Source organism: Ochotona curzoniae, unplaced genomic scaffold (genome assembly GCF_017591425.1).
Source record: "Ochotona curzoniae isolate NIBS_2020 unplaced genomic scaffold, NIBS_Ocur_1.0 contig_523, whole genome shotgun sequence".
NCBI classification, from domain to species: Eukaryota; Metazoa; Chordata; class Mammalia; order Lagomorpha; family Ochotonidae; genus Ochotona; species Ochotona curzoniae.
In genome coordinates this window covers 8,642,986-8,668,229 of record NW_024466459.1, presented here as the reverse complement: position 1 = coordinate 8,668,229, position 25,244 = coordinate 8,642,986, and the positions used below count along the sequence as shown (strand labels likewise).

General features: G+C 61.4%; 2 protein-coding genes across 2 annotated transcripts; one reads left to right on the top strand and one right to left on the bottom strand.

The window, feature by feature from the left end:
* Window positions 1-5,219: 5,219 nt before the first annotated feature.
* CYGB (cytoglobin) lies at window positions 5,220-12,768 on the bottom strand. Its single transcript, XM_040989418.1, has 4 exons — window positions 12,482-12,768; window positions 8,922-9,153; window positions 8,512-8,675; window positions 5,220-6,232 (listed from the first exon to the last, which is right to left on the bottom strand). Exons 1-4 carry the CDS (start codon window positions 12,622-12,624, stop codon window positions 6,199-6,201), a joined length of 573 nt encoding a protein of 190 aa, XP_040845352.1. The 5' UTR covers window positions 12,625-12,768; the 3' UTR covers window positions 5,220-6,198.
* Window positions 12,769-14,886: 2,118 nt separating this feature from the next.
* PRCD (photoreceptor disc component) lies at window positions 14,887-16,729 on the top strand. Its single transcript, XM_040989356.1, has 3 exons — window positions 14,887-14,960; window positions 15,194-15,259; window positions 16,708-16,729. Exons 1-3 carry the CDS (start codon window positions 14,887-14,889, stop codon window positions 16,727-16,729), a joined length of 162 nt encoding a protein of 53 aa, XP_040845290.1.
* Window positions 16,730-25,244: the final 8,515 nt, after the last annotated feature.

Sequence of the window (25,244 nt, the reverse complement as noted above, 5' to 3'; positions counted from 1 at the left end):
CCCACAATCCCTGGGGCCCTGGGACCTTGTGAACAAGCATCGCCTCGAGGGGGCCCATACCCCCGCGGGAGACCATGACAGGGCTCTCCTTGCTCATCTGACCCTCGTGAGCACTTCTCCCCAGTGGGAATGCTGCAGGCTGACTTCCTTAGGGAGACCCGGGCCCACCCTCGCAGCTGTCACCGCGACCCCACTCCTGGTTCTGCGGGGTCCGTGGATGGGGAGGCAGTGGGGAGGTGGTGGGACCCCAGGGGTCTCGCCCCCCGCTGCCGGTGTTGATGGAGCAGCGTCTCCCTCTCGTGGCCATAACTGAGTACTGCATCCAGGAGCCACACCTGCTCAGGGGAACCCCTGAAAGCTGCAACCTTGCTCCCCCACATGCCACAGAACCCGGCAGGGCTGCCTCAGCTGGGTCTGAGGGCATGGCGGCTGGTAAGACGCCAAGGCCCACGCAGCTGTCTCCTGCCGCTCTGCCCGCCTTTCGGCACAGGAAAGGCAGCCAGGGACCCTAAGAGGCACCCGCTGCTAGCCAGGCCCGTTTTCAGGGAACTGGATCGGAAACAGAGCAACCAGGACTTAAATCGGTGCTCTGATATGAGCCGTGGGCATCCCAAGTGGCAAGCTGACCCACTGCAGGGCAATGCCCACCTCTTGGCTTTAAGCTACACATCATAATTATACTGTTGCATCTTTTCTGCATGTATTAAACGAACGCTGCCTTTTTAAACTGATAAGCAAGGTCATAGGAGGTGAAGCTGCCATCTGGGACACCGGCTTGAGGCCCAGCTGTTCCACTTGCAGTCCAGCTCCCTGCCCATGCCCTGGGAAGGCAGCAGAGGACGGCCGTTGCACTTGGGCCCCTGCGTCCTTGTGGGGGACCTGGAGTAAGCCCCTGGCGTTGGCCTTGCTGGCCTGTGGCTGACTGGTGCAGGTACCTGAGTGAGCCAGTGGGTGGAAGATATAGCTCTCCCCATCTCTCCCTCTCTCTGTCTTTCAAATAAAAGTTTAAACTTGTGTTTTTTGAGGGGTTTTTGTTTTTTTTAACAAAGCCAGCTATCTTTAAGATTGCATAACCAGCAACCCTAAAACTTTCCTGCTGGAAGCGAGTCAAGTCTCATCTCACAGATTCTGAGGGGCGGGGGTCCAGGCTAGGCCCAGCTGGGCCCTGGGGCTCGTGGTCACCTGCTTGGATGGCAGTCCAGGAGCTGGTGGGGCTACTCAGGGCTTCCGGGGAAGTAGGGGGGGCGGTGTGATGCAGGCCCAGCTCTCCCATGTAGGGTTGGAACTTTGAGTTCAGACCCAGGGTGTGTGCCCGGAGCAGCAGCTCAGCTCCCTGCTGGTCTAATGCTTTGCTGTCACGCTCTTGGTTTTATCTCTGAACTTGAAGTTGCCAGAGGGCCATGAGGCATCCCTGTGGGCAGCGGAGACCGCACGGACAGCTTTGCGATCCCTCTGCAGCTCCCGGGAGCCCTCACGAACGCCGGCTGGGGAATCCTCCCTCCCCTGTGGAGGTCCGGCCAGAGGGAAGGAGAGTGTCAAGTGAGGGGCGTGGGAGGCCGTGGACTTTGGGGCAGAGTAAGCAGAATGCAGACGGGAAAACAGACCGGTCGACTTAGGCCGGGGCCGTGTGTTTGCAGTCCTGGCGGGGATGACGCACGCTACTGAGGCTTGGAGGAGCCGCAGCACACAGATTGGGTAACCGCGCCCGCTGCGCCCGAGGGACACGCCCTTGCACAGGCGTGGGGAAACTGGCCTTGCACAACACAGAGATGAGCAGTGAAACGTGTGCTGATAGCTTAAACATGTATTACAACACAGAGGACGTGGGGTGCGCCTGGTGGCACAGCATGTGAAGTGGTGGCTTGGGATGCCCGTGTCCAGCTTTCTCCTCCCTCTGCCCTTCTTGCCCAGCTCCCTGCTAGAGCACCAGGGGAGGCAGGCAGTAGGGGATGGCCCAAGTGCTTGGGTGCCTGCTGCCCAGAGTGGGAGCCCTGGCTTTGGCACAGCCCAGTCCCCAGCTGTTGCAGGCATCTGTGGAGTAAACCAGCAGGTGGAAGCTCTCCTTTTCATGCAGATGAGCACTGAATGACGCCCTGTACAGCAGCCCACACACTGTGAGATTGCGTGCTCGGAGGCATGCCCCCAGAGACGGGAGTCACTGGTAAGGATGACTTACCAGTGCTGGCAAAGGGAGGACCTGCCGCAGGGTCTGGAGTCCCTTGGCTGTGGACACAGACAGTGGTGCTGGCCGTGGGTCAGCCAGGTGCCGCTGAGCGACTCCCTCCATTGAGGAAACGCTGCGGGTCCCTAGCAGGGGCAGCTGCCAGGCCCACGTCAAGGGTTGGGCCCTGACCTGCTGCCCCTCCCAGGTCTCAGGCGCAGAGATTTCTTGGAAGTGGAGTCGGCTCAGGGGGAATGAGCTAAGATGAGGTCATCCCGGAACCGGGTGGCTCCCTGTCTTCATCCATAGGGGAAATGTGGACATGGCAGGTGGGCGGAAGGGCATCCTGGGAGCCCCGGAAAGGCCACCAAGAGCCCTGAGCAAGGGAGCCCTGCTAGGTCCCCCAGGCCTGGATGGGAGGGGAGGTACCAGAAGCAAAGATCTCCAGGGGCTGTATTAGCCACACCCCCACCCTGCTATCCCAATTCCTGTGTGGCCCGAGGCCAGGGATGGGGGTCAGGGTGGGGGGAAGCCAGGGAAATGGCATCCGGCTTGGGCCACGGCTGTCACGGGTTTGAGTCTCGGGAAGCCGTGGGAAGGAGAAGTGGCGAGTCATCAAGTAATAGGGCAGTTACACGAGTTTCCATCTGGGTGTTTGCTGGGTGCCGGGGACAGCCTCGGCGCCCTCAGCTTTGTTCATAGGGACGCTGGCAGGAACAGGGTGGGGAGTGAGGGGGAGCTACTGTGGGCCCAGGCAGATTCACAGAGCCACGATGGCCTCTCCTTACTGCTTCCTGGAACCTGGAGGGGCCAGCCACTCGGCCGCCCTGCTTCTGTCTGCTTCTTCACCTGCACCTGACTATCCGGGGGCCAGGGCATTGTCCCTGGGGCCTGCGGTCCTGGGGCACTGAGGACGATGGGGTGACCAACAGATGAGTGTTGTATTAAAACATTTTTGTCAGCATCCCATGTGGGCTCCGGTTTGAGTCCTGGCTGTCCCACCTCCCATCCAGCTCCCTGCTTGTGGCCTGGGAAAGCAGTCGAGGACGGCCCAAAGCCTTGGGACCCTGCATCTGCATGGGAGACCTGGAAGAAGCTCCTGGCTTCAGATTGGCTCAGCTCCAGCTGTTATGGCCATTTGGGTAGTGAATTAACAATGGAAGATCTTCGTGTCTTTCCTCCCTCTCTGTAAATCTGCCTTTTCAACAACAACAAAATAAATAAATAAATTTAAACTCTCAAAGAAATAATCATTGAGGGATGGCCTTTACTGCATTTGGTGTTTGTTTCAATGCCCTTGGCCAGCTGTTGTGCTCGGAGAGCCTTGGCAGGTGGACTAGCAGCCTGTGTGTTCATGTCTTCTTTGGAGGGCGTTATGGGCTGTTTCTGCTGGCTGAGCCCCGGGAGGCTTCTCCCACGGGTGTCCACCTTGCAGTGAAGGACAGGTGGCCCCGCGTGTCCACCTTGCACGGACTAGGAGGGCGCAGCGGCTGCGCTTCCAGGCGCGGCCAGCAGGGGTCGCACGCAGCCTCCCAAACTCGGGGTGCTCAGCCGGGGCCACTGACCCCTGCAGGGGCCAGTGGGGTCCAGGACAATGCCTGGACCCCTCCGTCCGCGGGGGAGCCTCCTCCGCGTGCAGAGCCTACAGCGGGAGCCACCCCCGCCTAGCCCCGCACACATCGCCAGGCCAGGAGTCTGTGGGTGGGGGCGGAGGGAACCTACCTCTGGACCACTTCTAGGAAGCTCCCCTGTGGTGGCCACTCTCTCAGTGGCAGGCCTGCCTCTCCTCCCCTCCGCCTTCTCCTCCCTGGTCCGGGTCCCCAGGGTGCTGGACCCAGGAGGCCCAGCAGGACCTGGAAGACCCCAGCACTAACTCACATACACACACACACCCTGTCTTGGTCACCCCAGAGACCCCCCATCACCGCTTTGGCCACAAGAGGTGCTAGTGTTGGATGCTGTCCCAGCCAGCTCCCTGCTGATGCACCTGGGAGAGCAGCAGAAGACGGCCCTAGTGCCTGGGCCTCTGCCCTCCACATGGGAGACCCGGAAGGCACTCCTGGCTCCAGCCTGGCCCAGTCCCAGCTGCTGCCGCCATTCGGGGAATGAGCCAGTAGATGGGAGATCTCTCTCTCTCTCTCTGTGGAAATAAATTAATGCTGAGGAGAGATGTGAGGGCAGCTCAGAACCGCTGAGAGCCTTGCCCAAGGTCACACAGCGTGCACATGCATGGAGTGTGGGTCCTGCCCTGTCCTGCAGGGCTGCCCTCCACCCCCGCGGGAGGGTCTGGCCTGGGCCACCTTGCACCCTGCCCTGGCTCATTTCGCACAGCTCCTCCTGGCCCCACTGGGTCAGGCTTAATCCCGCTCCCTGTCTGTGGGCCCAGCACTTCTGGTGCTGGCCACAAATACGTCTTTTCCTGTGTGTCAGCTGACAGGGCCCACATAGCCCAGAGCACCCCCACAGGCCAGGGGCCACTTCCTGCCTCTCTGACAATCCCCGGGGGCGGCCTGCTCTCCCTACTCCCAGGAACTTTGGCTGCCCCCGCCTCTAGACCCGGCCCAGTGGGGGCTGTGGGCGCAGTCTGGGGTCTGGGAGCGGAATCTCAGGGAAGGTGCTGGGGCCGAGGCTTCCGTTCCCAGGCGGTGCGGCCTGGGCGGTGGCGTCCGGCTCCCTGGCTCCCACCACGTCCCGGGCTCAGGCCCAGCAGGCCAAGGTTCAGTCCACGTGGGGGACACACAGGCCCTTCTGTCTGACCACAGCTCCCAGATTCCTTCCTCAATTCCCCTATCCTTGCCAGGACATTTCTAGAATGGTCTCCAAAGGCTCCTGACTTTATAAACAAAGGCAGACCTCTCCCTTCCTCTCCCCTCTCCCCCAGCACAGCTTTTATCATGCAGCCCCAGGCTCCCCACTTTAGAAGGCGAGAGATCCCCAGCGGCCCCCAGCCCCCCTTTGCAGCAGGGGCAGCTGGAGCTGGAGGAGACTGGGGGAGGGGAGGGGAACAGGCGCAGGTGGTGGCGGGAATGGACGGCGTGAGTGGCACTGGTCCAGGAGAACGGTCTGTTTAATGACCCGGGAGTCCGGCTACAAACAAGGCAGACCAGGACAGGGGACAGGCGGTCACATGGATGACGGCTTCAGGACGGCACGGAGGGACACAGGAACGGTGGTCACGGTGGCAGACATCCCGGGAGATGACACGCGAGACCAGGGGTCACATGGAGACTAGAGGGGCGGCGAGGGGTGCCCAGCTACCTGCTGCAGAGGCCTGGCAGGACCCCAGGCATTGTCCGGGCCTGCAGCTCTGCCCCCTGCTGGACAGCCTGCAGCGCCCTGGGTGATGCTGGCAGTGGAGGTGTCTCTACTGAGGCCCCACCTCAGCCACGTGCTCCCTCTTCAGCCCAGAGCTTCAGGGTGCCCCCCATCTGCCCTTGACCGTGCTAAGCCAAGGCAGTGAACCTAATCCTTTGGAGGAGGGACCGATTTGTTTTTTGCTTTAAAGTCGAGAGCAGGACTGTAGGGAGCTGGGTCCCCCATGGGGAATGACCGGACAAGCATAGGTGACCTGACCCTAACGCTGCCCGGTCCCATGCTGTGGTGCCGGCCCCACCGGGAGGTGGGCAGATAGAGGATAAGTATGTCTGTGTGCATATATATTATATATATTTATATAGAGAGGCTGCATATAGAATATCTCTGTATATATGGTGTGTGCGTGATGCGCTAGTGACGGCCGGCAGGCGGACATGGGGTAGTTCACTGGTCCCGGTTCCTGCTGGCCGCCAGCCAGATCAGAGTAGAAAAGCAAAGAGCGGGCCCGGCTGTGCAAGGTGGAGGGGTCCCCACCCGCCCCGCGGTTAGCATCTAGGCCGCCACCTCCCCGCAGCTCCAGGTGGGGTGGGGATGGGGGACAGCGGCCACAGCGGAGGCCCCCTCCGCTTCCTTGGCACCCAGAAACGGAGGGTCGAGGAGGATCTTCCGAACTCAGCCTTCTGCTCAAGAAACTGCCAGGAAGGGGGGAGGTGGAGAGGGTCCTAGGGCCCCGAGGAGGGCAGTGTGGCCGGTGGGCTGTGGACGAGACAGGAGATGCAGGAACAGGTTACAAGGGGCCATCTGCACCTGTCGGCACCCCCAGACCCAAGTTCTACGGGCCCCCTCGGCAATGGGTTCTAATATGGCCCAGGAGGGTGTGTGGCCAGAGCTCTCGCTGCTGTGTGGGTTGCCCTGGTCCTGGCTGCCTGTGTGGGGATGCAGTGCCAGGCTCAGCGGTAGAAGCATTCGACAAAGCAGATGTTTTAGCCCGGCGGTTCCAACGCCCACCATCTCCCACAGCTCTGCCTGGGTTAGTCCCATCAGCAGGTCCTGCTAACGGGGCAGCAGAGAATGGCTCCAGCAATAGTGGGAGACCTGGAAGCAGTTTCACAAACTGCACAGAGACGAGCTCTCTCCCTGGGTATGCTAATATGTGGTGCCATCTGTCTGGCCTGGCTCAGACCTCCCTGGCCAGCCGTCCACCCTGCCCACACAGGGGTATGTGTGTCCCCGAATGCTTACTGCCGTGCGCCCAGCCCCACCCTGTCCCATCGCTCACACAAAGGCACACACGCCTTGAAGCTGAGCAGCAGTACCTAGCCCACCTGCTCCTCTGCTAAGAGAAACTGGACCGGGGATGAGGGGGTCCTTCTAGAAGCTTCTCCGTGACTTCATCCCCCACCCTGAGCCCAGCCATATTTGGGCAGGAGGATGGGTCCACTGGCCTGGGTCCAGAGAGCCCACACCCCATACAGGACCAGGAGTGAGGGTACAGGGTGGGAAGATGCGCAGGGAAGATCCAAGGATGTGACAGCTGTGGGGGAGGGTGTCCAGGTCCAGCCAGGAGGTGGCGAGGGCCCAGCAAGAACCCAGTGGGCCTGGTCCAGGGGCAGATGACGCAAACCAAGCGTTTCCTGCTGCCTGGGGTTTGGCGAGCGCTGGGTCCCTGCGGGCAGAGGCGGGAGCGGGGGTGAACAAGGGGCGATGGCCATGTGTTTCTCATTCGTGTGGCCCGCCAGCCAGCTTGCTCTCCCCACCGTCCCTCTAGGCCCCTGGAAAAAAAGCCTTTTTTCTCTAGAAGCAGGAAGTCTTGTCTCCTGACTGTAAACAAACTCATCTTGGGCAGCAGAGCGGTCCTGGGAGAGGGGCCGGGCAGGCAAGTCCCTTCCTCCTCTCCTCTCTGGCCACTGGCTCCTCCCTGGACCCTGGGGTGCAGGGCTGCATCTGATGGGGGTCAGGGGGACCCCAAATCCTGGGCTCTGCCACTGCCCTCCGGTGGTACAGCCAGGTGAAGAAGCTCCCATCCCCCACTTCACTGGCTTCCTGTGCACGCTGGGCTCTGGGGCAAGCCAGGGTCCAGCTGTGTCCATCTGGACCGGGCCTCGCAGCAGCCAGCAACCCCCCAAAACTCCACTGCCCTGGGGGGAAGCCGACGTGGGGGCAGGGAACAGGAGTAAGCTGAGTGTTGGCGTGGCTAGTACAGTCAGCGACGGGAAGGGCAACAGGCCTGGCCTCCCCTACCCCCGACTCCGGCTCTAGCTGCACCCCTGCCGAACCTCCTGGGTAGGGCTGAGGCTGTGGGGGTGGAAGAGCCTGTGTGCAGGAGGTCTGGCCCCAGGAGCCTGGACAGGGGACCCGCCTTGGCTTTCAGCATGGGAAACTGTCTTGGGCCGCTGGCTGACCCCTCTTCCCCTTCCCGCTTGCAGCTCTCTCCCTACTCCGGACTCCACCTCCGCGCCTCCATTCAGCTCCCAGAGTGGGCCGCCCCTCCAGGGACCCTGGCAGTTGGGGGGGAGGCCAGAGCCTTCCCAGCTGCCCCTCGAATTTGTACAAGTCCCTGAGGCCGGCCACCCTCCTTGAGCCTAGACGTAAACATGGCCCCTGCTGGAGTGCCTGTGGGAGTGGCACGCAGGCTGGGCCCTGGGTGGGCTCAGGCACGCTCACACACATGTGCACTGGGCCTCGTGATCCGCCTGGCACCCATCCTCGCAGAGGCAAAGGGCTGAGGGGAGCAGAGGGGAGCATTGGTTGGCGTGAGATGGAAAAACAGCCCTGTGTGATTGGCGCCCAGGGAGGAAGCAGATGATAGAGTTGGCCTGGGCTGCCGCTTAGGCGCGGCTCAAGCCAGCCTGCCTGCCGGGAACCCCAGCAGCCAGCGGTGGCCTTGGATGCACTTGAACGCTCCCTTGCTCTAGGGAGGGCTTGTTCAGGGCCCCAGGGGTCCTAGAAAGGACTGGAGGCCTCGGGGTTGGGGGGGACAGGAGAGGACACACCAGGGAGGCTGCTGCCCGGCCCACCCTCGCCCGCCTCCTCACGTGCTGGCGTTGGGGACCTGCTGTACCCAGCCCACTTCCTTGTAGGCAGCGGTCACATGACTGTAGATGAGGCCTCGCAGCTTGGCCCAGGCTCTCTGCGTCTCCGGCGGGAAGTCATTGGCAAACTCCTCTGCAACCACCTCCAGGATAACCCCAGAGAGGATCTGGGGGGGGGCAAAGGCAGGGAGGGGCATGAATGCTGGGGGTCCTGCAGCCCCCAGCACCCCCCCACCTCCAGGCCCCCTTTATCCTGCCTCTGGCCCAGCAGCGGTGGGAGCCAGACTGGCTGGACTGCCTCCCCTGTAGCTGTCCTGCTGGGAGGGGCTGGGGGCTCGTGGTCACCTGCTCCACACCCCCGTCCCCCGCTGTCATGCAGGTTGCAGGCTGGGACACGCAGTGCCCGGACTTACCTTGAAGTACACGGGCTCCACCTTGTGCTTGAGGGCGTGGGCCTTGCCCACCAACGCCAGCACAGAGGACACCTTGTCGGGGTCGTGCAGGTTCTCCACGACGGTGTTGAGGGCCCCCATGACCCGGCAGGCATGCTTCCGCAGCTGCGGGCTCCGTTCCATCTCCAGTGGCTCCTCCATGTGCTTGAACTGGCTGAAGTACTGCTTGGCCGAGGGGAAGTTCACGAAGAACCTAGCCGGACCGGGAGAGGGCACTGGAGTGGGAGTGGGAGGGATGCCCAGGGGTCTGAGAAAGCCACCTGCTGGCTATGTTCTTAAGGATGTCCCCCAACACAGTCCCTCGCTCTGGCCAGCTGGCTGGTATCCGTTTCCATGCCCGTCCAGCCCAGGCTGGCAGAACTTCCTCTTCCGGGCATCTGCTCTGCTCACTGCTTGCTGACCTTGCTCTTGCAGGTGCAGCTGTGGGGCTGCTGGGACAGCTGGCCGGAGCCGCAGCAGCCCACGCACACAACGGGCCCCGTCTCGTGGGCTGCCATGAGTGTTGGATGAGGAGCTGCCCGCTGGGTGCCCGGCTACGCCCAGGACACAGTTCCTGTGTGTCGGCTGCAGCCTCAGTGAAGCAGAGCCTGGTTCGGGTGACCTGCTGAAGGTCACCCGGCCGGCAATGAGGACCCAGGGTCCCTCCTTCCCGTTTCCCTGCATGAGCACCGTGTGATTTAATTAAAAGGGAGGCCATGAGATGAGCGAGGTTCCGGGGTGACATGGGGTAAAAGAACATCAACTCTCTCCACGCTCCCTGGTGTGTCCCCAGGCCCTCCAGCTCTGACCCCTCTGCACCCTAGTGCCTGAGGTCATCCAGTTCCCTGTGTAAGATACAGCTTTCCTAAGGTCACGCTCAAGCTCTAAAACCTTCAATGGCTCCCTACTGTCTACCAGACAAAAGCCAAAACTCCCTAACCGCGCAGTGCAGGCCTCTCCCAGGTCCAGGAATGCTGTGCCTGTGCCATGCCCACAGCAGCTTCCCTCACCCCCGGAGTGCCAGCAGCCCTCTCACCCAGCCTTTCTTCCAGGGCACCCGTCTGTCCCTGCGCTCCAGGCTGGCCCGGGACTCCCACTGCCCCCCTTGGGGCTTCCCTGCCACATGTCTGGGCGCTTGGCACGTTCCTGCCGGGGCCCTGTGAGGTTAACATCCACACCTCCCTTCTCAAGCGGGGCTGTCATGTGAACCCCGTGCAAGAACTTACATAACTCAGTGGAACCCTCGGAACTCAGCCAGGCTGTCTGGGGCCTGGGGGCTGGGGTGTTTTCACACCTCGCTGCATCCCTTCAAGGCCAGACGAGCCGTTGGGGAGGGGGGTGGCAGGAGCGGGACCACACTCCTGGGACAGCTTTCCACCATTTGCCATTCGGGGCAACGGAGCTGCCACTGGTGATGGGGGGGGGGGCGGGAGGGAGGTGGGGGGCTGGAGGAGACAAAGTCAGATGAGACCAAACCTTTGCCAACCCCCAACCCGCCACCCCGGGAACATGGGTCAGGACCAGCGGGGGGCGGTGGGTCTTCAGGAACCCTGGGCTTTTCTAGCAAAATGTAGCAACGAAGGACAAGCCTGGGAAATCTCACTCTGGCTTCATTCACTGCCTCTGCAGGGACTGTGGCCTTAAGCACCCGGCCAGAGGACTGACCGTCCTCGGGAGGGGCTGTGGGCTGCACCCCTGCACCCCAGCTCCTGCTCCTCCAGGCACCCCCTCAGAGAGGTGTCTAGCCATCCGTGGAAGCCTAAAATATCTTCTCTGGGCGTGAGGGGGCAGATGGCCGAGTTACAGCCAGGAGGAGCTAGGGTGGGCGTTCCGCCCCATCCCCCACTAGCTGCCCACTCCCAGGGGAGGGCCCACTGCAGAGGAAGGGGCCAAGGGAGGGTCAGGGCTGGTCCAGTGAACGGATGTGTATCAATGTGGGAAGCTGGGGCTGTGACAAGTCTACCGAGCGTAGGTTCTGGGGCTCCCGCCCGAAGCCCCATCCAGCCCTCCACCACTGGCCAGGCCTAGGGGGGATGCTGCGACAGTGCTGGCCCCACTTGCTCCAGGGAGTGACAGAGGTGGGCCGGTGAAGGGCAGCTGGAATTGGTGGCAGCCAGAGCCAGCGTGCAGCCAGGCCTTCGCTTGGTGAACGCCTCTTCCCCCAGCCCTCCGGGAGTCAGCCAGGTGGACGAAGGAGTGGGTGCAGAGAGAGAGAGATGACAAGAACCCAGACTGTCCCAAACACCACCTCACTGTCAGGTGGTCTCTGCCTGCCCTGGACAGGCTCCGCACCCGGCAATGTCACGGCTGGGGGTCGTGGCCCCTGAGTGGTGCGGAGGCCCCAGCTGAGTCTGGTGCCTCCGTGCCTGCCCAGTCAGTGTCTGTGTGGGTGTTCCCACGTGCAGGTCTGCCTGGGCAAGATCCACCCACCCCTGGATCTGGACCCTGGAATGGGGGTGCCATGGGCACAGCCCCTTTTTCTCTAACACCTCTGAAGTGTTTCCTATTATTTCCCTCTCAAGTCACTATCTTGGAATCAGGGCTGGGTGGATGGGGGGCTGGGGAAGTCCTCGGCTTGTGGGAGGCAGAGGAGAGAGTAAGGAGAAGAGAAGCACAAGACCGGGCCAGGATGGGGGTGCCCCTCCCACGCCAGGTGCATCCCCTCTTCCTGCAGCAACCCTCTGCCAAGAACAGGGGGCTGAGGCTGAGTGTGGTCTGGCACCCCCAGGAAACAGCAGGCCTGGGAGTAGAGCACTGGCCACGGTCCCTGGGGTCCACAGGCGGCTTGTGAGGCTTGGGGGCCGGAGCGATACAGGGATGGTGCTTGCTCACACACCACACACAGGTGTGTCTCTGGGTTTCTGGTGGATGTGTGGGGGCACCGAAACCAGACTGACCCCAGGGCAGGAGATACTGTCTCCCCCAGGTGGGGGTTTCTGGTGGGTGTGTGTGGGGGGGGTCTCTGTCTCCCAGAGCTTCCCTCAAACTCTTTAAGGGCTGTGGGCACCTCTACTTACCTGAGCCTCACCTGCAGCTCCTGCTGGCCCTACCCCGGGCAGCCAGCCGGGATTGCCGGCCGGTCGCCAGCTGCCTCCACTGCCTTACTCTCAGCTCTGTTCTTGCCAGAGCTGAGCAGAGACAACAACTTTCTTAGCTGAGCCTCAGTTGTTCTGTCTCTGAAATGGGGACACCCCTACTGCCCCAGAAACAAAACAAAACAAAACAAATGCGTGTGGGCCTTCCTGGCTTGTGGGGGAGGTTGAGGGAGACTGGCTAGCGAGGCATTGGGCTAAGAGTCTCCGGCAGGAGTTCCGAGGCTGCGGAGAGGCGGGATGCGAACAGCCCTCCTCCAGCGCCAGGGCCCTGTGGCCCGGAGCTCTCCACACCGGGGGGCCAGGAAGGGAGCATCCAAGGCTTAGCCGCCACACGTTGTCTGCGCGCTCTGGCCGGCCTGGCCCCGAATCCCAGCCGCCAGAGCTCGGACCCCGGCCGCGGCGGCCCTCCCTGCCCAGGGCCGGGCCAGCCGGCCTGGGGCGACCTACCTCACCAGGATGGCCACCCCTACGTCCTCGCAGTTGGCATACAGCCGGGCCCACGTCGCCTGCACCGCCTTCCTCTCCGCCTCCGACAGCTCCTCGCCGCGCTCCCTGCGCTCCGTCTCCATCTCGCCCGGCACTTTCTCCATGAGCAGCTCCAAGCCCAGCCCCGCTTCGCTCGGCGGCGGCGGCGGCGGGACGCGGGGAGCCGGGGCCGGCTGCGTGCGCGGCGGGCGGGCGAGGGGCAGAGCGCCGGAGGGAGGGAGCGCGTGTGTCTGTGCGCGCCGGGTGTGCGCGCAAGTGTGTGTGTGTGTGTGAGTGCGGGGGGCGGGGGCCCGCGAGCGGGGGGCGGGGATGTGGTCTGCTGGGAAAAAAAATGTTTTCTAAAAAAATAAATTAATAAATCCTCTCCAAACCCCGACCCTGCGTCGGCCAGCCAGTTCCGGCAAGGTGAAGGCTGGGCGGGGTGGGAGCGAGGCGGCGGGCGCTCTGCCGCCCACCCACTCGCAAGGCCACGGCGGGGTCGGCGACCTGCGGGGGTCGCTGGGGTAGGGGTGCGTGGCGCGCTGGTCGGAGCAGGGGGTGGTCTCCGTAGGAGTGACCGTCACGCAGCGCCGCGGGCAGCCGAGGAGTGCGCGCTGCGGGTGCAGGTCTCGGTTCCCGTGTCCCGGCTCCCGCCGCAGGCGCTGTCGGGCTTGTGAGCTGTGGGCACCCTTCGCGTGGCGGGGAACTGACTTAAAGTCACTCCTGCCGTCCGCCCGAGAACGCAGCGCCAGCCCCTCCGGCGCGACCCCGAAGCGGGGCAGCAGCAGCTGTGGGGCGGGGGGAGCAGGGAGGTGCGGCCGCCACTTGAGGGGCTCCGGACCTCAGAGCTGGGGTCATGCAGCTGAGCGCCTGCCGTGGGGCTGTCCTCGGAACTTCAGCTGACCCCCGCGGGCGCCAAGGCCTGTGCCCCGTTTTCCTTCTGACTGAGAGCCAGGCAACACCCTGACTTCTGGGCCCCGGAAAGGGTGTTGGAGAAGAAGCAGCCACGGTGGGCTCAGGGTCGAGTGGGTTAAGAAGTCTGGGGACAGGTCCCAGGCCGTTCCCTCAAGTCCTGGTTCTAGAGCTGTGGAAGGCCCCGGTCCTGGGGATGGCCAAGGCCCCGTCAGAGCCCTGCACAGGTGCTGTGTGCCTGTTCTCCCTCAGCCTTCCAAGGCCCTGGTCTTGCTCCAGACGTGGCGGCCCGGGAGCCGTGCCCGGGGTTGGCTTCTCCTCGCTCCAACTTGGGTGCCTGTGTTTATTTTTAAAATCTGGTTTCAAGGTCAAACGCTATGGAAAGCCTGGGCCCTTCCAGGAGCTCCCCGGAAGAGGGGGGGTGGTGGTTCAAGTGCCCCATAGGACTCCTGAGCAGCAGGCTGAAGGAGATATTCCAGAACGGCTTTGGGGTTCCTGGTCAAGCAAGCAGGAGGGGCAGGCCCAGGGCTTCATGTCCTGCTCCAACCTGCATCCCCCTGCCCGGGCCCTGCCCTGCACATGCTCACCTGCCCTGTGCTGTCCCCGCCCATGCCTGGGCTGCCCAACCGTGCCCCTGGGGTGCAGCAGAACCCATATCTGTGTGCAGTGTGGGCCCTGTACGTGATATGGGACGCAGTCAGGAGCTAGATGCAGCCCCTGCTCGGCTCAGGCCTGGCTTTCCGACTCCCTTCTTCCTCTGCTGATGGGGCATCCTGGCTGTGCTGTGGCTCACCTTCCAGCTCCTGGCAGCTCTCGCAGCCCCAGCAGAGTTTCCTGAGAGCCTGTCCTTTCTTGGGCACCTGTATCCCAGGCTCTTCTTGGAAGCTGCTCCCTCCGAGACTGGTAACTGCTCACATGTTTTATAGTTCCTAGTCGGTGAACTGCAGGCATTCATTAGCTTATTTGTCTAGAGTATCGGCCTCTTGATGAGAGGCCCAAGTGTGTGTGTTTAAGGATTTGTTTATTTCACAGGCACTGACACGTGAAATGAGAGAGAAAGAGACATCTGCTGATTTATTCCCCAAATGGTCACACTGGCCAGGGCTGGGCCAAGATGAAGCCGGAAGCCTAGCCACTTGGGTCGGCCTCTGCTGCTTTCCCCAGCGCATTAGCAGGGAGCTGGATGGGAAGCAGAGCAGCTGGAATGCAAATTGATGTTCACATATGCGATGCCAGTGGTTTAACTTGCTGTGCCTCAAGGCACATCTGTGTCCATTTGTCCTGCTGCTGGAGGGGAGCTGGGCCCTTGAGCTTAATCAGCCCTCACAAGGACAGGGCTGTGACCCCACTAATCAGCTTGTGCCTCCTAATCCATCTCCAGCAGCAGCGTGTGGGAGCTGGCCGGGGCCATCTTGCTGGCCGGCCTGCGCCTTCCCCTGTGGACGCGGCCTGGGAGGGGATGGGGCAGCAGAGCCATGTGCACCACACTCTTTATACTCAGCACCCTGGCTATGCTCTGTCGCCGCTGGCTCGCCAACCGGGTCCAACCGTGAGAAACTGGCCAGGCTATGGGTGGCTGGGGATGGAGGTCCAGGAGGGGGCCGGCTGAGCTGGGCTTGCAAGCCTTGCAGAGGGGGAGGGAAGCAAGTGGTCCAGGAAGGCTGAAAGGTACTGGGGTTGCAGCCTCCTGCCCAGAGTCCAGTGTGGCGCGACCGTGGGGAGGAGTAGGGCAGGGGGCTGGGCACTGCCCACAGTTCTCCTGACCACCCTTTGCTCTCACAGAGAGCCCAGTGCAGTGGATGGAGCCGTAACCAAGAGCTCAGACGCAGATCTCCAGTGTACCAGCAGGTGAGGTGGGACCGTGGTTGTGGCTGTGTGTGCGCCCTTGTGCGTGCGTGCGTGCGTGCTGGCCCTGGACCGGGTCATTCCGTCCCCTGTGTGCCTGGTGAGCAGGCCAGAGGTCTGCTTCCTGCACCTGGACCTGGCAGCCCCCACCCCTCTGCGGTGGCCCTGCCAGCCGGTCCCCAGGGCCGGCAACGGAGGAGGCTGCAGAGAGCTGAGCTCGGCGCCGCCCTCCCCCGCCCGGCCCTGCCCTCCCCTGCCCTCCCCCTCCGCCGCCGGCCCCACGGCGGGATTGGCCGGCTGCTGTCCACTAGCAGGCGCCGGAGCAACATGACATCATCGGCGCTGGGTGCCATTGGCTGCGGCGCAGGACGCTGTCTCCAGCGGCCAGGAAGTTAACTCTTGCCTGGGCTGAAGCCCTCAGGTCCCTCAAGGAGGACAAACTTACAGGAACCCGCAGCTGTGCCCTTCCCAGCGTCCTGGGATGACCAAGGCGCCTAGTCCGGCAAGACCCGCCCAGCGGGAGGGACTGTCACTCCCTAGTGACTGAAAAGCAAAGAAGTTTCTATGGAAGAGCCTTTGGAGGCTCCAGGGCCACTGGCCTTGGTGTCTTCACATGGGACGCCAACAGCAGCCCTGCCTGTCTGTTGTCCTCCTCCATGTCCCCTTCTGACCAGGGCACCTGCCCTCCCTCTCAGTGCCCTGACTCCCACCCCCAAGTCTTTCTGGCTCCTGCCCCTGTTCCTGTAGCCGAGTGGGGGCCGACTGGGGGAGCATGTTTCTGGGCAGGCTGGCTGGGGTCACCCTTGTGAGTCACAGAGGCAGACTGACCCTGGTGGGCTGAGGCCTGTCAGTGCTGAGAGCCTGGGTCAGGAGTTGGGCGGCCAGGTCAGTCCTTGGGGTCATCTCCGGGGCAGCAGTGGCCTCTGTGGGGTGGGATGCTGCCTGGTCAGTGCTCCCTGGCTTCTGCCAACATTTAACGCCCTGGGAGGTCCCACCAGGAGCCGTGGTGTCTGATCCTTTCCTTCCTACCGATGGGTGAGGAAGCCAGGGGTCTGACATCCTTGGCTGACTTGCTCTGCCTTGTCCGTCCCCTCTGTGGCTTATCGGAGACCTTGTGGGGAAGTCCACAGGTCCAGGCCCCCTGGCAGGAGAGGAGAGAACAGAGCAGGGGCCCATCTGTCCAGGTCTGTGCTGCTGTCACTTAACCAGAAGGAGGCAGTTACCTTGGGACGCAGTTAACTGGAGAAATTGGTGTGACATGGAGGAATCAGCTGCTGCCGACAGCTGGCTGGTGGTGTCCCTGGGCTGGCTGACCGTCTGCTCCCAGGCCCACAGGCATACCTGTTCCTCTGCGGTGTTGCCAGGAACTGCCAGGGTAAGGGTGGGAGAGGAAAGCCAGAAACACGAGGCGGTTGGCCACTTTGGTCCTCTGACCATCCTCTTCCATGCAGGGAGGAAGACCCTCGGAAGTAAGCCCTTCTCTCTTCAAACGAGCTTGGCCCCCCAGACCTGGCTCAGCTGGCCTGTGCAGGTAGGGCTAGGAGCAGGGGTGGGGAGGAGGGAGCTTGCAAGGCCTGGCTTCCCGGAACATGGCGGGTGGTTCTCCGCTTTCCTGGTACTTGATGGAGAGCAGCAGGGTGGGGTCCTTGGCCTGTTCTGTTCCAGGCCACAGGGCGAGGGTTGACTTGGACATTGACAGGTGGGGTCCAGCCACCCCTTTCCAGGCCAGGAGAGGAGGTGGGTGGCAAGGGTTTGTGGTTATGGAATGCAAGTCCCTCTTCTGGCTTCTGTTTTAGCCCAAGCTCTGCTCTGTGCCACTGCCCGGGGAGGATCCTGCCTGGGAGGAAGCAGCAGCAAGCGGTGGGATGGGAAAGGAGTGGCCACCAGCCCCCACATGCAGGTAGCCTCAGCCCGGCGAGCCCCTCGGCTGCAGCCAGCAGAAAGAACAGATGTTCTTGTTCTCAGACCCCTCAGAGGGGTCGCTGAGCCCAGAGCCACGGACTTGCCTGCTGGTCAGGGTAGCTGGCTAGCGCAGCAAGGGGATCCTGTTTGTTCCTTGGGGACCCACAGAGACGGGGCTGTGAATGCTCACGGGTTACGCATGGGGAACCACACGGACTTCAGCCGTTTTCCCATTCGTTGCCAAGTGGAGGATGCCAGACCTCCGCTGAGGCCACGTCTCCAGCGGTTTGGATAAAAGGCGTTTACCGGGCCAGCCACCCATCACTGTCAGCTGGACGGCAGACTACAGCCTGGCCCGTGGGTTGGTGTCCTGTGATGGCTGTGGTGCCGCTTGCTTCCCGTGGGGTTGGCCTGTCCGCGGGCCGCGCGCTCAGCTGCCTGCCCTGGCAGCCTTGCTGAACGCATCCGTAAGAAAGGCCAGCTGGCTGCGTGACAGGTCTCCTGGCATTGGGTGGGAGCCGCCGCCAGCTTGCCTTCCCAGCATGTGTGAATGAGTGTGTGTGTGTGTGTGTGTGTGTGTGTGTGTGTGTGTGTGGCTCGCGTGCCCGCGTGTGTTCCAAATGGCCAGTCGCCTGTGGGAAGTGAGAAGCCTGAGGCTTGTTTTGTCACAGCGCTGCCGGCTCCCTGGCCCCCAGCTGCTCTGCCATCTCTCTCTGCAGTCCTGCCTGGTCCAGAACAGATCCAGAAGCAGATTTCCACTACTGCTTCCAGATCCTGGCGCCACCACTGCAGGTGGCTGCTCCCCACAGCCTCTCAGCCATTCATCTTCAAAAGCCCCCTTGGGTCCCACCCCACCCTGTGCGTGCCATCTCTTCTCCACCACCCCTCCCCTGCCGCCAGCTCTACCCATCCTCCACTACACACACACAGCCGCAGGCCTGTCTGGCTGACCAGCACCCTGTCCTCGACTCTGAGGATGCAGGGGGTGAAGGAGCTGTGTAGACAGCAGTAGCCAAAGGGGAGGTAGGGAAGGGGTGAGCCGAGCCCACTGGGGGAGCTGAGGGAGGAGGAGGGGAGAGGTGGGCGGCACTGATATAGGGAACCTGGCTGGGGGTACAAGCCTCACAAAGCAGAGCAGGGAGGAGGCAGGGCGAGGATATGCCAGGGAAAGCTCTGCCAAGAGCCAGAGCCCCCCCCCCCCAACCCAACCTGGGGCCAGGAGCCCATGACCACCTGTCTGGCACCTGCCAACTAGCCTTTTCTGCTGGGAGACTTGGGCCTTCCCAAGGCCAGCGCTTGTCAGGCTGACAGTCAGAGGGCGCGGGGGAGAACCTTGTCTCTGCCCCCTGCCCTGCCGACGCTTCCCTTCTCCCCAGCCTGTCTGCCCTGTCCCTGTCACCTCATCCTCGCCTCTGCTTTCTCGGCCTGTTGCCAAGTCGCCCGCCTTCTCTCCAGCCCCCACCAGCTCCAGGAGTTGTCAGGCCAAGGTCACTAAGCTGGTGGTCCCTGGGAGCCCAGACACGCATCCATGCAGGAAGGGGCTGCTGGTGAGGTGGGGGTGGGGAGAGGCTGCTGCCTGGCACCGCAGCTGGGCCGCCATGTGGGCCGGGAGCGGGGCTCCCCCTGGAGCAGGCTGGCTTTGGTGGGAGCAGACTGTGTTTATACCTTCCCCGCACACTCGGCCCACAGGCGCCTTATTCCTGGGGCCTCTGCCGCCCCGGGGCTCCCTGCGCCGTCTGCACGTTGGCAGCCTCGTTGTTGCCTTCCTTCTGCCGGCCTCTCCAGCAGGCCCCTGCCACCCAGGGCCTCCTTGGCAGCTCCTGCTGGGCTGGTGGGAAGGTGAGGGACGTGGTGTCCCCTGCAGAGGCGAGTGCTGTCCCTTCCCTGGGGCAGGACGGTCACAGGGTCCACAGGGATTGGCATGCTGGGTGTCCACAGCCGGGACGTTGAGAGCCCAGCCTCACGGCCCCAGGCGCTGCCTCCTGACAGCGGGTTGTGTCCTCGTTCTGTGCCTCGGTTTCCTCCTCTGTAAAATGGGCGAGATAGCAGGGCTTGTCTCTGAGTGGTGCCACTAGGGTGACGGGCACAGCGCTTGGGGGAGCGAACTGGATGGCCAGGGAACCATGGGTGAGGTCAGTGGTCCTGCCCCCATCTTTCTGTGTGGGCACCCCAGCCAGGGTCCCTGAGGCTTCTCTGAGCTTCACCTCCCTGCAGACAGCCCCAGGGGGTGCTTCTCGCCAGGACGCCTGCTCCCCACCCGGCAACGGCTCCATCTCCTCCCCCCGCCCCTCTCCCCCACTGTCACCCACCCATCCATCCTCCTTCTCATCAGGGGATCTGAGCAGCTCGGGACAGCAGGCCGGAGCTTGAGTGACAGGACAGAGGCTGCTGGGAGCTGAGGGTGGCCAAGGGTGGCAGCCAGGGGCAGGGAGGTGGTGCTGTCTGCCACTTGTGTAGCTGCCACTCGAGCTGGCTGCCAGGCCCTCTGGAGGCTGGGACATGACCAGCGCACTAATGAGGCGGTGGGGGTGGGGGGACAAACAAGGAGCCAGAGCAGCCGCTGCTGCCATCCTGCGTCACCCAAGGGCGCCGTGGGACATGACCTTGAGCTGGCACCCACCCATCTGCAGAATGCGTGCAGGGTATACGGCATGGGCCTTGGGCCAGGACTAGCTGAGCGAGGCCGGGTGCCCAAGCTGAAGCAGGCACCACGGTTGGAGGCAGTGAATGCCATGGGTCCTCGCCAGCGGTGTCAGGAAAAGCCTAAGACCTCGAGCTCCTCCATGAGCTTCCAAAGGAGCAAAAGGGCCAAGTGGCTCATGCTAATTTCCTGATAATGATCCTAATAGCACCATTCATAATGGGCTAACATGTATCAAGCTCTGATTATATGCCAGGCACTGTGCCAAGAGCCTTATTTATAAGTGCTGCCGCCTCACTTGGGAGGCAGGGACTGGTGTATCCTTCTAGATGGAGTGTGCAAAGGGAAGTTCATGCAATTTGGTCAAGGTCACTGTCAGGTGGCAGAGAAGCCAGGACCTGCCCAGGGCAGAGGGGGCTGGGGGCTGAGTGGCGCGGTGGTGCTTTGAGGAAATCCTGGGTGAGACTCAGCCAGGCAGGCAGGAGGGAGGTCTTGCAGGTGGGTGGGCCTGGGCTGGGACCACCACCCACAGGCTCTCCCTGCCAGCTGAGTGAGGGGCAGACAGCTGGGAGAAAGTGGTGCCCCCCTGCCCACCTGGAACAACAGGTGGTGAGGCCATCCCAGGGCACTCAGTCACTGCCGCTGTCGCCTCCTTCACGCAGCAGCCAGGGCCTGTGGCGAAGGAAGGCAGGTGACCAGCAGCCCAGCTGGAGAAGGGGGGAGCTGAGAGGAAGGGCGGGGCGGGGGGGCCGTGGAGCAGGTGGCTCCTGGCTGGCTCCACTGACAAGCTGGAAGTAAGCCTTGGACTCTAGGACTCTGGGACCTCGGACCCCCTCTGTGGGGTGCGGGCGCCTCCTAGTGGGCACTGGCTGGGTCCGGCTAGAGGGTGGCCAAGAACATTTTCAAGACTTCCTGAAGGACTTAAACAGGGCCATACACACCACTTAGTGCCCTGTGTGGAGGCAGCAGCCGCTGGAATTAAGCCACTTTGGACATTTATCTGCGTATCCAGGAAGCATGTGGTCCGAGCACAGTGCTAGCTGGCGTGACACAGCCCTAGCCCTGGAAGGCTCAGGCCCTGCCTGCTTAGGTGGCGGCTGTTTCTTGAGCTCCCCCTTCAGCAAATGTATAATGAGCTGAAGTGGCCGCTGCTGCAAGGCTGACGGGCCGGTGCCAAGTGCAGCAGATGAAGCTACCACTCACAACAACAGTGTCCCATATGGGTACCAGTTCAAGTCCCGGCTGCTCCACTTCCCACCTGGCTCCCTGCTAACGAACCTGGGAAAGCAGCAGAGGAGGTCCCAATTGCTTGGGTCCCTGCACCCACGTGGAAGACCCGGAAGAAGCTCTTGGCTTCAGCCTTGCCCAGCCCTGGCCAGCTGGAAAGTGAATTATCAGATGGAAGATTTCTGCCTGTCTCTCTCTTACTCTCTTTAAAAATAAACAAACATTTTAAAATGACAGTGAAGGACATGGACCTGGTGTTCTTGGGGACCCAACGACCATCTCAGTCAAGTGAGGCTGTGACGGCTTCTTGGGGGCTGAGGAAGACTCTGGCAGGGGGTGGATCTGGGGCTCTGGGGGTGCGGGAACAGATGGCGGCCTCCTGCTGCCAGCAGATGAAATGGCAGAAGCAGACCTGCGGGGATGGGCAGCTGGCAGTGGCAGGCCTGTGACCCTGTGACCGGCTGGGCCTCTACCTGCAGGCAGACGTGCCTGTGGCCTGGACACACAAGCCGACCACAGCGGCCTTGGTGAGGGGAGGGTGGGACTCGGGACATTGTGCCATTCTGAAGAACATGTCCGCCCATCAGAGGAATCCTAAGACAGAAACCACAGCACTGACCTGATAACCAGAGGTAGGTCCTTGTGGGAGATGGGGACTGGCCGTGGAAGCACATTTCATTCACTGGAGTTCATCGAAATCAAACTTCTGGTACCAGCATTGTGGCAGTCATTTAAGCTGCCACCTGCAATCCTGGCATCCCATGTAGGAGCAGGTTCAAGTCCTAACTGCTCCGTTGCTGATCCAGCTCCCTGGAATGACGCTCGGGAAAGCAGCACACGGATACTGCTGGAACTTGGGCCCCACCTAGGATACCTGAAAGAGGCTCCTGGCTCCTGGCTTCAGATCAGGCCAGCTGCAGCCATGGCAGACCTTTGGGGAGTGAACCAGCGCATGGAAAATCTCTCGTGAAAACAGGGTAATGTGATAGAGACACTGAGAATGCCCGTACAGCTAGTGAACACTGACCGGTGCCCCTCGCCACAGGTCCCGAGGGAAATGTCCCTTTAGAGTGAAGGGCTGAGTAGGGGAAGTTGGGGGAGTAACTCCCATGACACCTGCTGGCAGTGAGCCCAGGGTCGTGGACACGTGGTTCTGCAGTCATCCAAGACAACTACCTACCCTGGCCTGGCTTGATCCCTCCGCACTCCAAACCAGAAGCCCTGCACAGGGGAGTGGGAGCAAAGGACGTGTTCGGCCCGGGACGTCACGTTCAGTGGTTACAGAGGAAGTGCGGGACGAAGGAGGCGGCATCCAGCTGCTTTTGCTGAGGAAGGACACCAGAGAACCTACTGTGGGACTGTGTGTGTTTGAAACCCGAGAACAGACAAAACTGTGTTACTGATGAGAGCAGCCGGCATAGGGCGCAGATTTGGGATCTGGGACATGCATGTGGGTCCTGGGGTGTAACTGTGGGCCCTGCCTGCAGGAAGGCAGCTGGCGCTTGGGGGGAGGGAGGGGCGGGGAGTGGGAAACAGCCCGTCCAGGTCCTGTCTGGGGGAATGGGCTGTGGCCGTGTCAGGTACACGCAAACTGGGAAATCAGTGCATTGATTATTTGTATCCCTTGCTCCCAAACAAAGAGGCCTGCCACCCTTCCGAAAAAAACCCACGGGAATGCAGACCTGATCATTGCCCGGCTTGTGGTCGGGCACTGGATGGCAGTTGGGGGAGCAGTTGTTAAGTGTGGGGAAAGCCGGTTCTGAATCAGGAGAGCCCCCTGCTGATGGTTGGCTGTGCCTGCCGCTGTGCGAAGCCCTGCTGAGGGACAGTCTGAACCGGCCCCGTGAGCTGCGTATGACCCTCCTCGTCCTCACTGGGAGCTTGCGTCAGGGGTACAGTCGTTTGCTGAATCAGGACCCTAACCCTAACCCAAACCCAACTCTAACCCCAACTTGGTGGCAGCAGCGCAGCCTCCTCCCCATAGGGGGCGCTGTTCAGGTGTGAGCTGGGGCCCGCCAAGCAAACGGGAAGAAGGTGAAGATGAAGATTGAGGCATTGGGGCAGCATATGCCGCCGAGCTGGGGAGGACGTGGGCTTCCTGGGCATTGGGACCCATCCTGGGAGAAGCAGAGGACGTCCTGAGCACCTAACCTCTCTCCAAGTTCATTCCTGCTTTATTGTGTTAAAGGATAATGATGGTTAGCTGATGATTGACACTAAGTAGCTTGTTGGTATTTTTATTGGTTTATTTGAAAGTCAGAATTAGGGCCTAGTGCAGTAGCCTCGTGGCTAAGTTCTTGCCTTGCATGTGCTGGGATCCCACAGAGGTGCCTGTTTATATCCTGGCTGCTCCACTTCCCTTTCAGTTCCCTGCCTGTGGCCTGGGAAAGCAGTGGAGGACGGCCCAAAGCCATGGGACCCTGGACCAGTGTGGGAGACCCAGAGGAAGCTCCTGGCTTCTGCCTGGCCCAGGCCTGGCTGTTGTAGCTATTCTGGAAGTGAGCCAATGAATGAAAACCTCTCTTTTGCTTTGTAACTCTTTCCAGTACTTAAACAATCCCAGGGAGTCTGAAAGCTGCAGCCAACAGCTCATCACCTCCTGGCACTCTGTCTTCTCACTCTGCCGCTGCAGGCCTTCAGCTCCGGTGGGGAAGGAGGTCCGCAGGGCCCATGACGATCAGTGAGCTGACACATCGCCATGTCACAAAGTCCCCAAGCCCGGAGGGTAGCTGCTGTGCTTCAAAGGGGTTAAAAGTTCCTGAACTTGGTCAGAGTCACCTTGAGGCCAAGGCTGGCTAAGGAAGCAGGTGTTTCACGTCTGGGGTGTGTCCGCTGCCCACCTGCTGGAGGGAGAGACCGTCCACAGGCAGTGACCGCCAGCAGGTACATGGCTTTCCGTGCTAGGCCAGGGCCCCGGATGGGAGCAGCCAGCCGTGTGGGACGCTGCTCACCCTCCTCTAACCTCACTGACAAAACAGACGACTCCTTTCCAGGTTAAGAAAAGAACCTACAAATGCATCCCACAGACCCTTGTGCCTGTCGCCGTGGGATTCAGAGGCTGGCTGCCAGGGACCAGCACACACAGCTGCCTGGCTGACTCCAATACCTTTTGTCCTGGACAGCCCTGGGGACTCCTGCCCCACTAAGCTCGTGCTTTGCTAGCCCACAGTACTAGCCTGGGGTCACCGACTGGTGTAAGAGACCTCTCCCCGAGAGCAGAGAAGACACAGCGATATCAACCCTCCCGGCAGCTCCCGCCTTCCACCGCAGCTGTAGGAGTTCTGGTGCATTCTCTCATGTTGTCCTAGTTTTTTGGAATCACCTAGGCACTTTGTCCTTCCTGGGTACTAAGGTCCTGGGGTATTCATTATATTTTACTTTCGTTGCTTTAAAAATACGTATTTATTTTTACTTGAAAGGTAGATTTGGGCCCAGCATGATTGCCTAGTGGTTAAATCCTCACTTGGCATGTGCCACAATCCCATATGTGCGCTGGTTCATGTCCCAGTGACTCCACTTTCCATGCAGCCCTCTGTGGTCTGGGAGCCTTTCTTTCTTTTTTAAGATTTATTATTTTTAGTAGAAAGGCAGATACACAGAGAGAGGGAAAGAGATATTGAGAGATACAGAAGTCTTCTATCTGCTGGCTCACTTCCCAAATGGCTCCAATGGCCAGAGCTGGGTCAGTCAAAAGTCGGTTCAAACCCAGGAGCTTCTTCTAGGTCTCCCCCATGGGTGCAGAGGCCCAAGTACTGAGCCCTCCTCCATTGCTTTCTCAGGACCCAATCAGGGGCCACTGCAGTGGCTCAACAACCCACTCCTTCACCTGCAAGTGCTGGCATCCCATATGGGCACCGGCTTATGTCCCAGCTGCTCCACTTCCCATCCAGCTTCCTATTTGTGTCCCCGGTAAATGAGAAGGAGATGGCCCAGAGCCTTGGGATCCTGCCGCCCACAGGGGAGACGCAGAGGAAGCTCCTGGCTCCTCGCTTCACACTGGATCGCTTAGGTCTGGCTGTTGTGCCCATGTGGGGTATGAACCAGTGGATGGAAGATATTTCTGTCTTTCCCTGTCTCCCTCTGTAACTGACTTTCCAAGTAAAATAAATAATCCTTGAAAAATGTACTACCTGATTGATGTGAAAGGCAGAGCAAGAGAGAGACAGACAGAGCTCCTCTGTCCTTCGGCCATTCTCCCCCAAGAGGTTGCAACACCAG

Bases quoted from the DNA above. Each gene is read 5' to 3' on its own strand.
- CYGB (XM_040989418.1), bottom strand. From the start codon at position 12,624: ATGGAGAAAGTGCCGGGCGAGATGGAGACGGAGCGCAGGGAGCGCGGC. The intron at 9,154-12,481 runs GTAGGTCGCCCC...CGGTCCGGCTAG, and splicing joins GGGGTGGCCATCCTGGTGAG to GTTCTTCGTGAACTTCCCCT. The intron at 8,676-8,921 runs GTAAGTCCGGGC...GCCCCCCCCCAG, and splicing joins TGGAGCCCGTGTACTTCAAG to ATCCTCTCTGGGGTTATCCT.
- PRCD (XM_040989356.1), top strand. From the start codon at position 14,887: ATGTGCACCACACTCTTTATACTCAGCACCCTGGCTATGCTCTGTCGC. The intron at 14,961-15,193 runs GTGAGAAACTGG...TTGCTCTCACAG, and splicing joins CTCGCCAACCGGGTCCAACC to AGAGCCCAGTGCAGTGGATG. The intron at 15,260-16,707 runs GTGAGGTGGGAC...TCTTCCATGCAG, and splicing joins GATCTCCAGTGTACCAGCAG to GGAGGAAGACCCTCGGAAGT.